Source organism: Ostrinia furnacalis, unplaced genomic scaffold (assembly GCF_004193835.3).
Source record: "Ostrinia furnacalis isolate ACB-3 unplaced genomic scaffold, ASM419383v2 OfSCF2931, whole genome shotgun sequence".
NCBI classification, from domain to species: domain Eukaryota; kingdom Metazoa; phylum Arthropoda; class Insecta; order Lepidoptera; family Crambidae; genus Ostrinia; species Ostrinia furnacalis.
In genome coordinates, this window is record NW_021133170.1 from 1 (window position 1) to 15866 (window position 15866).

The 15866-nt window shown below is 38.8% G+C and overlaps 2 protein-coding genes across 2 annotated transcripts; one reads left to right on the forward strand and one right to left on the reverse strand.

Annotated features, from left to right (window-relative positions):
• Positions 1 to 700: 700 nt before the first annotated feature.
• Positions 701 to 10675, forward strand: LOC114356798 (protein white-like; the record flags this gene model as incomplete). Its single annotated transcript, XM_028310154.1, has 9 exons — positions 701 to 774; positions 1377 to 1554; positions 2494 to 2643; positions 2937 to 3175; positions 4257 to 4422; positions 6479 to 6703; positions 7226 to 7361; positions 8382 to 8588; positions 9800 to 10675. Coding segments are annotated over 9 exons (1557 nt in total), but the record flags the coding sequence as incomplete, so codon positions are not given.
• Positions 10676 to 13417: 2742 nt separating this feature from the next.
• On the reverse strand, positions 13418 to 14601 carry LOC114356799 (protein brown-like). Its single transcript, XM_028310156.1, has 2 exons — positions 14403 to 14601; positions 13418 to 13811 (listed from the first exon to the last, which is right to left on the reverse strand). The coding sequence occupies exons 1-2, from the start codon at positions 14584 to 14586 to the stop codon at positions 13423 to 13425; spliced, it is 573 nt and encodes a 190-aa protein (XP_028165957.1). The 5' UTR covers positions 14587 to 14601; the 3' UTR covers positions 13418 to 13422.
• Between the last annotated feature and the right edge of the window lie 1265 nt (positions 14602 to 15866).

A 15866-nucleotide genomic window follows, 5' to 3' on the forward strand; every position in this document is an offset into this window, starting at 1 on the left:
CAATCACACACTCACGATGGCAACCGAAATCGCCCGAATTGATCTGCCCCCTAGACAAGTGGCAAAATATGACTTTCTATTCGGACTGATTCGATTTTCGAAAAGTGTGACTAGTCTAGTCTACTAATAGACCCACTGATCGCGTTCAAAGCACCTGTGCGGCGCTAAACTTGTCACGACATGCAACTAGACAATGGGCCAACTATCCGGCCGCCGGATATCCGGCTATCCGGCCTAGCAGCTGGCCGGATATCCGGTATCCGGTATCCGGCCAAACCACTATCCGTTTCATCTCTAATATTAACTACTTATTTACCTCTCAGTGTCTTCAGGCAACTTAAAAAAGTACATTCTGTGTTTTTATTATTATTTAGGCAGTTAAATACTGCACAGTATTTAGTACACCATTTTTTTCCATCATACACAAGAATACGCGTGCGTGAGTCAATGTTCGCTCGTATGTGAGGCCTTGTCGAATAGTACTCTTGTAGGGGGCAATCGTGCGTGTTTTGTTTTCGATGTAAACTCGCGGAGATGAACAGGCCTGGTATTATGAAAAAATAATATAAATTTATTGTAAAACTTCTAAAAAAGTGCTTCTACTCGCAATTACGAGTAAACATTCAACACTGAACAAACGTTCTTGTTAATTTATCTATAATGTTAACTAGTTTAAATATGTACTTATTTTGGTAGGTAGGTAGGTAGTCAACTTGAAATATCAGTTTCAGGAATTATTAGAGAAGGTGAATTTGCAGCACTTCTTGGACCAAGGTAAGATGTTTTATTAATCTTTTTTGCCCTTAGTTTGACCGCGATGTCCTAAGTACCTAAGTAAATAAATAACTAGTGGATCCGAAGGCAACTCTTCCCGTCGTTTCTATAAATCTAACTATAGTTAATTTATTTTGCAAGTAAATACCCGACTGAGCATTTCTGAAATCGACTCCATTGTCTAATACATACATAATTTAATTTTCAATGACATTCAAAAACTGCAATCTCAGACAAAACAAGGAGGAAGATGATTTGGTAATCGCTGTACACAAGATAAAAAATATTCTAATTGCACAATCTCACCTTCTTGTCGGTCAGTCACCTTGTTTTGTGACATTTTTTGACCTCAATAATATTTAGTTATTAATATTGTTGTACTTTACTGTTATTTAGCTAAGTGGAATACTTACGTCCGTATTCACAAACGACGCTTGCTTAAGTGAAGCAACAAATCGACGCACAGCGTTGAATAGAGCTCTGTGATTGGTTCGTGTGTCACCCTGTGCGTCCACGCGCACTGTGAGACGTCATAGTACGAGTAATGTTTGTGAATACGGGCGTTAGTTCTTGTTTTTACAATAATAACAATATTTTACTAGTGGCGCTGGAAAAACCACATTGCTCGTAGCTCTAGCAGGAAAATGCACCCTCCCTTCGAGGGGGCTGGTGTTAGTTGGGGGGAGGGAAGTGTCAGAGGCACAGGGGACGGTGGAACTCCTGCCGCAATTTGACGTCTTCATGGACCAATTGACGGTCATGGAGCATTTGGTTTTTATGGTAAGCGTGGCCTACTTGTTTAGTGTGATTTGTTTTTTTGTTTTTGTTTTCTTAAAGGTATCTATGTCGTCACACTCGTCATTGATATTACACACATAACTTATTATTATTGTTGATAGCAATTGATGGCAGAACGCAGAACCATGGTAGAACTTAAAAATTTTCCTGTAGTTTCCTTCAATGTCATTATTTTGAGTAATTAAAAATCAATTAAAATAATTTCACCTATTAACCGCAAAAAAATATTCATTGCATTCAAAAATGTTTAATAAATCGCTTGAGGTACGAGTAAATTCTTGTAACACCCAAATTACGTAAATAGTACTTTATCTAGAAAAAGCTAACCACAATAAACATCATAAAACAATTAGTGCATTATGATGTCCATAGTTATAAATGTATTAGGGAGCAGACAGGTTAAGATAAAATATCTGAATGTGAATGAGATGACAATCAGTCTGATGATTCATGCAATCAACATGCCAAAGAAAATATTGATGTAGGTACATTTCTTTTTTTACGAAAGCAAATATTGTTGATGTTTTTAGGTTGTTACAGATTGTTTGTTTGACTATTTATGTTTAGTGTGAAGTTATACAGTATGGAACACACAAAAACTGTCACTGTTTAAATAGTTTTTGTATAAAGACATTTGTGCACAAAAGTACAAAAACTAATTAGTGATGATGAACTTTTTGATTCGTAACATTGAATGAAATTAATATTGAGTACGCGCACACCGTTGATTTTTAGTTTGCCGATAGTTGTGCCCGATTTTAAATTGTATAAAGAATCGGCCAAATCGAATCGACGTAGTGTGCGCATGCCCATACTGATCAACTGCCCGACTAAACTATCGGCCGACGAAAAATCAACGGTGTGCGCCTACTCTAAGAAAGTTTTTTGAAATGGTTTTTACAATGCAAGCATTTCTTTCAGACAGAATTGAAACTGGGCAGCTGTAAAAATCCAGCCAATAAAGTGGTACTGAACTATTTGTTGGACGAACTGAAATTGAGAGCGCATTCTAAAACTAGCATAAGCTCACTTTCTGGGGGCGAAAAGCGGTTACTGTCATTGGCTACTTCGGTAAGATATCGATATAGTGAAAATTTGTTTGTTTATGGTTTGGAAATAGGATAAAAAAACACCACACTGCGATAGATTTTTTAAAAGACATTCAAAACTGAACAAAAATTCAAGCACGCTATGCTCTCCTTTGATGATCTAGAAATCGAAATTCAACCAATCAAAGAGTTTTAAATACATGTTTCGTAAATAGGGTCCTGAAAATTCTTTTTTTGATTGTACTTGTATTTTATTCGTGTTTCTAGTGTCTTTCGTTTCTAATCTAACCTTATTATTGTGTTTTAACTTTGTAGCTGCTATCCAGTCCACAAATCCTCATTTGTGACGAACCTACAACGGGCCTGGACAGTTACAACGCCGCCCTGGTGGTGGAGACCCTGAAACGGCTGTCACTCTGCGGGAAGGTGGTCATATGCTCCGTCCACCAGCCCTCCACCGATCTGTTCAAAGAGTTCAACTCCATCTTGCTGATGGCTGATGGGAAGCTATTGTTCCATGGGAGCCAAGAAGACTGTAGCGAGTTGTTTAGAAGGTAAATTAATTTTAATAATGTCTATAACTTTCTGCACTGGAGGGTAGTCGAACCTTAACTTCGAACTCGTCCTATGTTTTTCTGATTAATTTCGTTACAAACCCAATGTCAGTTTAAGTTCCTCGGGATAAACTTGACTTTCATTGATTGGGTTTTTATTGGCGGTCAAGTTGTAGATCTTGGCTACACAGGAGTTGCAGCGGTGGGAACGAGAGGTGGGAATAATCAGTGTTTACAAATAAGCGTAACGATTGAATAAAGGCTCTGTGGGTGTTATATTGATTGATACTGCCTACTTATCATATTACAATGTACAGTAATTGAATCGGACTGTTAACACGTTCACAGTTCAGTACTTTTAGCGACTTACTTATGTTACAAGTTACAACTATGTTGCTTTGCGAACGTTTTCTGTGATTATTAGCTTATTCTCAGGTCACTTTTCACAAAAAGTCATAAGAAATCGGGGTTAAAAAGTATTTTTTTCACCTAGAAGAGTTATTTTTTAGCTATTTTTTTGAAAAATTTTTGCCATATTTTATGTAGGTATGATCTTTATTACAGCAAAGCTAAGTAGTCAGTGAAGTCAATTTGTATGGCTTTTGATTGACGTAACAGTTTTTCTGCTGATTTTTGGATGATAAAAGGCCAACGCCTTTAAGGCTCTTACAGATTAGCGTTTTTTCTTCGCCTATAAATAGGCTTGTTTTTGTCTAGAGGCGCGGCTCTACTTGTGAGAAATACTTTACAACAATGTTACATAGTGTTGGAATGATGATTACTTAAGTGCGAAATGCACCTGTAACGCCCCTGGGACTACGTACGGGCGACGGTAATCACTTACCATCAGGTGATCCGTCTGCTCGTTTGCCTCCTGTCACATAGAAAAAAATGTAGCGTACTTGTAAACTCGTAATGCTTAAAGGAACTTAAAGAAAAACGGTACTCTAAAAGACTAAAGTTACTGCGGATTTAGTGTTCGCTACCTTAATAGAAAAGTATTCAGAATCAGCTGTTGCGAAGTCATCATTAGAAACCTGAAAACTTTATCGAAAATCGAGACTAACGAAAAACATTTCAGCATCAATCTACACTGCCCAGTGAATTACAATCCGGCAGAGTTCTACATACGTGCCGTGTCCCGTCTATGTGGGACAGGTGGGAAGGATGAGTCCCAGAAAATCCTGGACTCGTACCACGAGAGGTACAAACGGGACGAGACGAGTGTTTCAACTGTGAAATCTGCTGTGAATAAGTAAGTACCAACATGTACATTTAGGCTGGGTTACTTTAACGTAACAAACGTCAAAAATCTATCAAACTCCATACAAAAAAACACCGGTTATCGTTAAAGTTAGATGGTGCAGCTCAGCCTTATTGTTTTTATTTTAATTTTAATTTAGGGACCCTTACAACTCGACACAACGACATTGCTAATCACAAGTGCGACTCATAAAGCTAAAATTAGTCATTATAAACTACTTCAAGTTACTAGTTACACCTAATTTATGAATACTCAATAAGTATGCTTTATCAATGTCATCTTCATATCGTTTCAGCCAAATGACGTCCACTGCTGGACAAAGGCCTCCCCCAAGGTTTTCCACAATGAACGGTCCTGCGCTGCCCGCATCCAGGCTCTTCCCGCGACCCTTACCAGATCGTCGGTCCACCTAGTAGGAGGCCTGCCCACGCTACGTTTTCCAGCCCGTGGTCGCCACTCGAGAACTTTCCTGCCCCAACGGCCATCGTCTCTACGAGCTATGTGCCCCGCCCACTGCCACTTGATTTTAGCAATTCTGCGAGCTATGTCGGTTACTTTGGTTCTCCTACGGATCTCCTCATTTCTGATTCGATCACGCAGGGAAACTCCGAGCATAGCCCGCTCCATCGCCCTTTGGGTGACCTTGAGCCTTCTTATGAGGCCCATAGTAAGCGACCACGTTTCGGATCCATATGTCAACACTGGCAACACACACTGCTCGAAGACTTTCGTCTTGAGACACTGCGGTATTTCGGACATGAGTATATGGCGAAGCTTCCCGAACGCTGCCCATCCGAGTTGGATTCGACGATTGACCTCTTTCTCGAAGTTGGACCTACCTAACTGGACTGTTTGTCCCAGGTATACATAATTGTCGACAACTTCGAGTGTAGAGTCTCCAACCTTCAGAGGAGTGGGTGCAACACGGACATTAGACATGATTTTTGTCTTGTCCATGTTCATTCTGAGGCCCACTTGTTGAGAGGCTCTACTGAGGCCATCGAGCATTGTGCCTAGATCCTCCAAGGTCTCAGCCATGACTACGATATCGTCCGCGAATCGAAGGTGGGTGATGTACTCGCCGTTGATATTTATGCCAAATCCGTTCCAGTCCAGAAGCTTGAAGACATCTTCCAGGGCGGTGGTAAACAGTTTTGGAGATATGACGTCTCCCTGTCTTACCCCTCGCTGCAACTGGATAGGTTTCGAATCCCGATCCTGGAGGCGGACCGACATTGTGGCGTTTTTGTACAAATCCCTCAACACTTCGATATATCGATAGTCAATTTGGCACCTTTGGAGAGACTGTAGCACTGCCCAGGTCTCGACCGAATCGAAGGCTTTCTCATAATCCACAAACGCCAGGCAAAGTGGTTGATTATACTCCTCGGTCTTCTGTATAATCTGCCTTAGCGTATGTATGTGGTCTATGGTACTAAAGCCTTTTCGGAAACCGGCTTGTTCGGGAGGCTGGAAGTCGTCGAGCCTGCGAGCGAGACGATTCGTAATGACTCTTGAAAAAGACAATGGAGGCGACCTAGAGCGAAGGACGCTCGGTCGCGAACGGTTTTCACATGTTCGCGGAAGGTTAACCCTTTGTCAAGAGTGACGCCGAGATACTTAACCTTCTTTGTCCATGGAATGGGACGATCGAACATAGTGATCGATTTGGGCGTGGGAGGGAATTTGCTATTGCGAGCAAAGATGATGGCGGCGCTTTTATCGGGATTGACCTCGATACGCCATTTCCTAAACCACTTGCCGAGGACGTCGGCAGTGTTTTGGAGGGTCTTGACTATGTGGGCTGCCCGGCGGGACGTACAGTAAATGGCTGTATCGTCCGCAAAGAGGGCGGTGTGGGTTGTAAGCGGCGATGGCTTAAACCTCGGGAAGCAAATTGAAAGCACAGCGTTGAATAAAGCTCTGCGATTGGTTCGTGTGTCACCCTGTGCGTCCACGCACTGTGAGACCTCATAGTTATGTTTGTCAAAACGGGCGTTAGAAATGGGCATTAGACTAAAACAAGTTTTTTTTCCCAGATAGCCTCCTCCATGGTGATAGGCACCTGCTACGTAGGCGCGTCAGGTTCCACCCAGCGCGGGATCCAGGACATCCGAGGGCTCCTCTGGCTGATGACCAGCGAAGTGTGCTTCGCCTTGTCCTACAGCGCGATGTATACCTTCGAAGCTGAACTGAGTTTGTTCAAGAGAGAGGTCGGGGTGTACAGCTGTTCTTCGTATTTGGTCGCTAGGTTTATTAGCTTTGTATGTTGTTTTCTATCGTTCGTTACAACCAAATGACGTCCACTGCTGGACAAAGGCCTTTTCATAACAACCGCTCATGGGGTTCCTGAATCCAGGCTCTTCCCGCGACCTTCACCAGATCGTCGTTGTTTTGTATAGGGTTAATATTCTTACTACTACTACTACTTTGAATTTGAAATGATAGCTGCGTGTGTAGTCTGATCGACTGATTCTACTAGGTTCTAGGTCAATAAAATATCGCTTGGTATGGGGCCACGTGTAGTACCTTGGCGAAACCATATCTCGAGTAAATTTATCTCTTTCCAGCAGTGGACTGCAATTGGCTGATGATGATGATCATCATCACCTTAGATATGAAATTAACACTCATTTCATTCATTTATATTTCAGTACTGTTCGAGTTATTAGGACACTAAATTAGGGCTGCTAGCTAAAAAAATTGCAATATCTTGAAAATCTCCACTTCCCACATTGCAGATTGTGGGGAATAAATGCGATTAATTCCATTTCTAATATGCCCAGATACCCCAGTGCGCAGTATGGCCTCCATCACTGGTGTTCATCACGACACTAGCCGTGCAGCTGCCAAACCACATGGTGACAGCTTTGAAGTTCTGCCTGAGCCTCTGTGTTGCTGGCATCACTGCTACTGCTTATGGTAAGTTGTCCGAAGTTCTACCTACCACCATCGGGATAGACGACAGGTTAGGTGTGGGATTTTACGCGTTTCGCACCACGAATTAAATTAAAAATCCTGTGTTCTAGGGTTATGTAACGACCCAAAATGTAATCCCCACTTGATTCTACCTCTACCACTACCACGTCCTAAAATAAAAGACATGTTGACATAACAGAAGACATTACCAGAGCAGTCGCAATGTAGAATGGTAGAATCTGTAGGCAGGTTTAACTTGTATTTTACCTGTTTTGTCATAAATCAATCAGTTAACGACTTGAACTATTAAATAAACCCTAATTACAACTATGATATCACTTTATTTTCGTAGAGAATTTTATTGGATTAATATCTTAATTTTGAAATCGTTGTGCAACACATCTAACTCTACTTATGGCAGACTGGTATTAAGATTTGATGGGCTGTTTTTCTGCCTTATATAGGTATTATAGCCTTGAAACTATATTTAAACAAGTAACCTAAGTATTTCTAAAATATTACACTAACTTCTTTTAAAATCATAATAACTATGGGGTCATTGATTTACTTTGTGAATGTTAAGCACCTATTAACTTCATGAGACTGAAATGACTATGATGTACGAGTTTAATGACGATTGTAATCAAGTAGATATTTAGGTACATTAAAAATTGCTCGTGGAGCTGATGGCCGCTGTGGTAGGAAAGTTCTTGAGTGGCGACCACGAACCGGAAGACCTGGCGTGGGCAGGCCTCCCACTAGGTCGCGGGAGGTGCCTGGTGTTAGTGGAAATCCTTGGGGGAGGCCTTTGTCCAGCAATGGACGTCCTTCGGCTGAAATGAATGACTGAACGACATTAAAAATATCGTTTGTCTTTGAAAGAGAGAGCTCTACCAGTATCTTCAGCTGCATCATAGTATCGAGAATGCCTTTATGGCATTAAATTCGTATGTTATAATTTTGGCATTAAAGTAGGTATAGATAAATAAATAAATCACACAAACATCCCTTATCCCTTCCAAGGTCTGGGCATGGGTGCGCTGTTCACGTCATCGAACATCATCAGTGATGTCATGCCCTGCGCTGACCTGCCACTCTTCCTGATGGCGGGTGCGTTCCTGAGGTTATCGTCACTGCCGATGTGGCTTCAACCATTGAGGTTCATATCCCACTTCTACTACGCCATGGATGCTGTCAGCAATGTTTATTGGAGGCAGATTGAGCATATTGGTAAGGATATTTTGTATTTTTTCTCATAAGTATAACTTAAAAGTAATGCAACAAAACAGTATTACAAAATATTGCACGACAATTAGGTACCTACTTAGATAATGATGGCATGGAAGTCACATGGTACTCGTAATTAGTATTCATTCTCTTTTTACACCAACTTAATTTAGCCCTAAAGTCTAAACTAAATATCCTAGTTTCTCTAAAATAACGTTTAACGCCTTCAGCGGGAATCGAACCCACAACCACACGATTCTGTACGCTACCCACTAGACCACAGTGGCCGCAAAAAAAATTGATTAATCACAGCATACCCGAATCATTTGAATCCATACCTACTTCTTGCTACTTCTTTACAAGTTTACTACTTTGGCTAGATAGCTCTTCCTTCAAGTTCCTTTATGTCCTGGTTTGCAGTACTTGTCTCCTCTAGTGATGTGCCGAATCGTAGGTGATATACAAAACCGAATATTGTACCGATGTGAGACTTATCAAGTTGTGACCGTATACAAAATGAATATTTACAAAGAAGGGTCTTGATGATGCCATAAAAACAGTTAACTGATAGGTTACGAAAGTGGGTGCTTCACATCAATTCGTTTTATTAATCGTTACTCAAACTGGTTCTCGGCCCTTATGGTACCTACTAATAAAATGTTTAAGAAAGTAGTTTCCCGTGTAGAACCGCGTTAAATTGATGATTTGAGATAAAATAGGAATGCGACAAAGTAAAACCATTACTGTCAACGTAACCCGATATCTACATAATTTTAAGAAATAATGGTTTGGTAAAGTTACATAAACGCATTTGTAACCTCGTCATTTGATTAGAATATGAATGGGCATTGTTGCATTAAAAGTGCGTCGTAGATCGTGGGAAGAAAAAACTTACTTCTAAGAATATAACCTGGAATTATATTTTATGTGTCATTAAAGAATCAAATAGATAGGTAGATAAAAGATGAGTTCATGGTAAGGAGAACCTGGTAGAAATTGGACATGTAATGAACATTATGAATAAATTTCTTATTCTTATTCCTATTATACTCGTATGTACTTCAGTGTCTGCCTTTTTTTATTGAAATTAGGTATTCGTGTTTTAAATCAATTTAACATCAAATTGTAGCAATATTGTAACCTAATTTCATAAATTAAAGGGCTTTTTGAAGAGTAGAGATACCAGTTTTTTAATGTTGTATCTTTTTCCACAGATTGCGAAACCAACGTCACGTCCCTATGTGTCACAAATGGCGCCACTGTGTTATCAGAAAGTGGATACTCCTCGGACTTCGTACTTCAGGACTCGCTGGGACTTCTGTTCGTGACTGTACTCTGGAGTCTGCTGGCCTATTTTGGGTTAAAGAGAGAGGAAAAGAAAGGCTATGCGTACTAAAATATTATTTAATTTTATTGTTGAACAGTTAACATTGAAATATTAAAAAGTAAAACTATAAAAATATTTTTTCAGTCTCTATTTTTTGTGATCGAGACATTCAAAGCCGTAGTGCTTGTACAGATGACGGCAATCGGCATATAAAGCTAAAACACATTTTTTCATAGCTCGCAGATGCAACACGGGCGGTGCTGTACTTAAATACTATGGAAAATCATTGCCAAAAATTGTCAAGAAGCTCTTTCTTTTTATAATCGGGTCATAACGAATAATTTCTAAAATAACTACTAACAGTACTAACTATTGAACTAACATGTATTAATACACCGGAGTTCCCTTACTCCTCCTGATGACCATCCAATAAGCAATTAGATGGAATACCGCGTACATAGTCATCAAACAGCCACAGTTTCTCCAAAAGTTGGCTTCACTGAACCCAAACCGTATCAGTACATCTGGCCCGCTCCTGATGCACGGTCTATCCTGGATTCCCACACACTGGATAGTCCTTATAGAGTCCCATTGTAAGATGGAAATAGATTCCACACCGTAGTAGAAGCCAGAAATGAATTTCAGCCAAGAGAAGTAGGCAGGGGTGCTTGCTAAGTTGAGGTAGATACCGGAGAACATGATACCTATCAGGTCGAAGGGAACCGCTATGAGGGCAGCTGTCTCCAGCTTGTCAAATACTGCTGAGAGGAATGAACCTGAAAGTTAAGAAAATAATTTGAAGTTATTGTATCATTGGGATACTTATCTTATTTTGTCGTAAATTATTCATCATCTTTTGTGTAGGCGCAGACCATTGATTTTTCGTCGGCCGATAGTTTGGTCGGGCAGTTGATCAGTATGGGCATGTATATGGAAGTGCGCACATTATACCGATTCCAATTTTCCGATTCTTCATACAATTTAATCGGGCACAAATATCGGCCAACTAAAAATCGGTGGTCTGCGCCTAGTCTTTCAGTATATTGTTTTAAGTTAACCCTGAACCAGGCCTCAAAAGTCATTAGTTTTCAACCGTATTTTCACAACCTAAAGTTCAAATTGATGTGGGCTCTGTGGATACGAGAGCCTGGTTAAGGGTTAAATAGTCTTTTCAGCAAGACATTATACTTGTGTTTGGTAAATACTTACTAAAGACTGTTTAGGTAGGTATTATTTACATGTAAACTACAGGCTTTTGTTAATTAAGTAGTCACTGTTATTAACTCACCTTTAGTATTGTCCAGGTTGTCTAAAATAAGCATGGGTTAAGGGCTTGGGCTTGGGCGAATAAGCAGAAGTGCAGGGTTGCAAAATTTTATTATTCAATACAAACAGGTATTAAAATACAAAAGGATTGTACATTAAAGGCACTTTCTATCTTATCAATAAAATACAAACGACGATATTTTACACAAAAATAACAGATCGTAGCACCATGTTAAAAAATAACTGTAGATTTATTTGCACGGTTACTCAAAAAAATAGAGAGGATGAATATTATTCTATACAAAAACACTTCAATACAGCTTGGACTGGTCCTAAGAGTTGTTGAATTTTTATTTTTTAAGATCTTCAAAACAAATTTTATCTTAGACTGAATTTACTTTAAAAAGCGACCAGCACATAGTAGATGCTATTAAGGCGATTAGAGTCCTCAATGACCTTGAGCGTTTGACCTTCACGCTTCGCACAACACCCGCGCACCCCGCACGAAAACTCCGATTTGACACCGATCAAAAATACACGGGCATAGGTAGGTACAGAATAGAAGCTCTTTCTTCATACATTACTGCCTATTATTTTAAACTTGAATTGATGAACCTTGATGTCGATTAGAGATGAAACGGATATCCGGCAACTATCCGGTAGGCCGGATATCCGGCCTAAATTTACTATCCGGCCGGATACCGGATAGTAACTCACTATCCGGCCGGATACCGGATATTAAAAAACGACGACAATTTCCTATTTATAAAATCAAATGCATTAATATTTGAGGTAAATATCAATAAAATGGCTTATAATAATGACGGCTTTTATTTAAAGTCCAAAAAGATACAAAAAAGCCATATTAAAGCCTTTCAAAAAACTTATTTCTTTTTCTGGGCTATTCACGTTAATGACGAATTACATAAATAGTAAATATCTGTTAATGTCGATATACAGTGTGAGTCACGTTAAAGTGTACATATGAAAATAGATGAAACTAGACCTATTTTTATCGACAAAAAATAGGTCAAAAAATTTTTGAGATTTTTTTTTTAATTTTTATAAAATTTTTTTTCTTCCAATTACTTATTTTAAAGAAAACGTAATAACTTTTAAAGTAAGCGGTATATCCTGATAAAAGAAAAACAGTAATAATGCTAAATAACAGGCGATACTAAAAAATACATGAAATACCCAGAAAATGCCAACAAGTAATAAAAAATGATACTTTTTGAAAAAAATCTGCTTATAAATTCGTATTTTTTTGGTTATTTGATAAATTTCTCCAAAAAATGCCCCTATAACAGGTGGTTTTTATTACTTTTTATTATTCTCTATCGTATTACTTTTGTAAAACTAAAAATCTCATGTCTCTATCCCTATCACAACATTTGCTATGAAAAAAAAAATACGAATTTTTAAGCAGTTTTTTTTCAAAAAGTATCATTTTTTATTATTTGTTGGCATTTTATGTATTGTTTTAGTATTGCCTGTTATTTAGCATTATTACTGTTTTTATTTTATCAGGATATACCTCTTAGTTTAAAAGTTATTACGTTTTCTTTACAATAAGTAATTGGAAGAAAAAAAATTCTATAAAAAATTAAAAAAAAATCTCAAAAATTTTTTGACCTATTTTTTGTCGATAAAAATAGGTCTAGTTTCATTTATTTTCATATGTACACTTTAACGTGACTCACACTGTATTGCCAATTAAAATAGGCGATCTTTTTTTCACTGATGATCTGATGACAATATGATGCAGTTCAGTCAGATTATGCAGCAAGTAAACTAATTTAATTTTCACTATTCAATCACACACTCACGATTGGCAACTGAAATCATCCGAATTGATCTACCCCCTAGTGAAGTGTCAAAATCTGACATTCTATTCGGACGGATTCGATTCTCGAAAAGTGTGACTAAGTCTAGTCTAACTAATAGACCCACTGATCGCGTTCGAAGCACCTGTGCGGCGCTAAACTCGTCACGACATGCAACGAGACAATTGGCCAACTATCCGGCCGCCGGATATCCGGCTATCCGGCCTAGCAGCTGGCCGGATATCCGGTATCCGGTATCCGGCCAGACAACTATCCGTTTCATCTCTAATGTCGATGTCATTCAACCCAGGCGCAAGTGATCGCCCGAAATGTTCTAAACTAGCGCACCGTATAGTAAGGTATTTATATTTAACAAAAATTACAAATCCATGAACATTTTGTATGGGATAATATTNAATCAATATACAGGCGTCCCCCTACTTCTCTTCAGGACCATAGTGAATGCAATGAAGTGAGCCACAAAATACATAGTCGCGAGTGCAGTGCAGTTCCTCCAGAAATTCTCATCCTTATAACCAAACCGCGCAAGAACTTCTGGACCAGTTTTGATGCAAGGCATCCCTGGTACATTTACGCATTTGATAGATTCAATGGAATCCCATTGGAGGATCGAGATGGATTCAACTCCGTAGTAGAACCCTGAGAAGTATCTGATCCAAGAGACGTATTTGGTGGCACTGGCGAGGTTCAGGTAGATTCCGGAGAACATTGTGCCGATCAGTTCGAAGGGAACTGAGAACAAGGCAGCTGTCTCCATTCGGTCGAACGATGCTGAGAGGAACGAGCCTGCAATTTTGAGATTGAGAGCCAATTAGTGTGGGGTAAATTTTTCATCTTTAGGAGACTGTTGACACAATAATCAATAAATTGTCTTTGGTTGCTTAATTATTTATGCAAGAAAGTAACGATATTTTGTACAAATACTATAATAAGTAATATTAGTAAGTGGCAGGCAATAATGTGCAAGATTATGGTGCAGTTAAAGGCAGGGTCTATCCAAACCACTAATCTAACTACAAAAGTTAAGATCAATCAATCAATTTCAAAAAAATTTTAATCAGATTGTTATAAAAATATTATGTATGTGACAATAGATTATAGAGATCACATTTTTCTTTTTTATTTATCATAATGACTTGTCAGTTTGATTTGTCTATTGCGTGGGTTTTTGTGATGGCATCAGATTTCAAAATCATCAAAATTTTGTCTGACATGGTTTCGATTGGACTTGTTGTTGTGTCTGATATCATTCTGAGTCATCACAAGTTTGTCTAACATGTCTCGATGGACACCTTTCTTCTCATGAAGATTATCATTCTCATTTACGGTTTGTCCTTATAGTATGTATATTTCCAATGAAGAAAACAAAGCACTTACCATAAGCGTTGGCGTAGTTAGCGCACAGTATGCAGACGAAGCTGAAGCCGAGCCAGCCGGTAAACCCGCCGTGGAGACCAGCCACGCTGAACACCAGCGACGCGAAAAGCAGCGGCTCGATCACCGCTCGGGGTATCTGCAAATACAGACGGTAGCTGCTCAGACTAAACTTGCAAATACACATTTATAAGTCAACTAGCTTCCTCCCGCGACTTCTTACGCGCGGATCTCGTTTTACCCTCTTAGGGGTTGAATTTTGCAAAATCCCGACTTAGTGAGCACCTACGTTCTAAAAGGAACCCTCATGCAAAATTTGAGACTCCTAGCACTTGTAGTTTCTGAGATTTCGTGATGAGTCAGTGACCTTTCGCTTTTACATAGATTATAGACAAGATACCGTAGAATTTAGCTTAAATTGCCATCTGTAAATCAGCAACTTTAACCGCCATATCAATATCATTCACTACTGGCTAGAATTTGATTGTTGAGCGTATTGAATACGAGTCTTAAAATGTGATCATAGCATTTTTGCTTTGGCTACTAAATATCAAAACGTTATTTGTACATTGATAGTTAATAGTCTTCTTTTTTAAAATTAATAGCCTTCTTCTATAATCGCGTGTGTGGGTTACAACAACTAAGGTCAAAACATTATGAGCTTAGGGCAGCGTCTTATGTTTTATTAAGCTTGTGCGTCTGTAAATTAGATCGACGGAGTACGACAGACAATCACGTAATTGGTTTGATTCAACCCTACTACAATTCTAAAGTAGTACGGCCAACAAGAAGCGATACCAAATGTAAACAAACCCAATGTCATGGTTATTTGGTATAGCAGAGGGGTTTGACTTTGACATATTTTGGCGGGAGAACGAGACATTACGACAAATACACAAGATGGGAAGAGATAGAATAGATTGTCAGTTCGACAGTCGAATCGACCTTTTGTATCGCTGCTAGTTGGCCGTACTTTAGGTAAAGTAACATACACAAAGTTCATTTTTAAGTGCGAGAAATCAAACTCAAAACCGAAAGGGTTCAACTCTAAACTAGACCACGATGAGTAATGAGCTACTAGTGTTACATCATCAAAATAAACGATCTTTCGAATTAGGTCAATGACTAAAGAAATATCACATCCCACTAAAATTGCGGAAAATCATTAAAATAATATTACCTATTTTTATAGTAGGTGTGAACAAGGAAAACTCTATCTACCACAAAACCACAAAATTTTTTGAAAGTAATTACAATAGTTTCATTAATGTTCTCATTTTTTAAAGAAGGAAAATCAGTGGTTATTTTAATGACTATCCATTATTCCATTAATTACGTGTTTTACCAAAATACGCATATCTATCGGTAGACAGCTTGTCTATGTCTAAACTTAGGACTTTTTGGAGTCTTGTAATTAAATTGGTTAATTAATAATGATGTTGTACTTTCAAGTTCATAGATTAGGTA

What these genes read in the sequence shown, in the direction of transcription:
- LOC114356799 (XM_028310156.1), bottom strand. Translation starts at nt 14,586, where the DNA reads ATGTGTATTTGCAAGTTTAGTCTGAGCAGCTACCGTCTGTATTTGCAG. An exon ending in TAACTACGCCAACGCTTATG is followed by an intron (nt 13,812 to 14,402) that starts GTAAGTGCTTTG and finishes TCAAAATTGCAG; the next exon opens with GCTCGTTCCTCTCAGCATCG.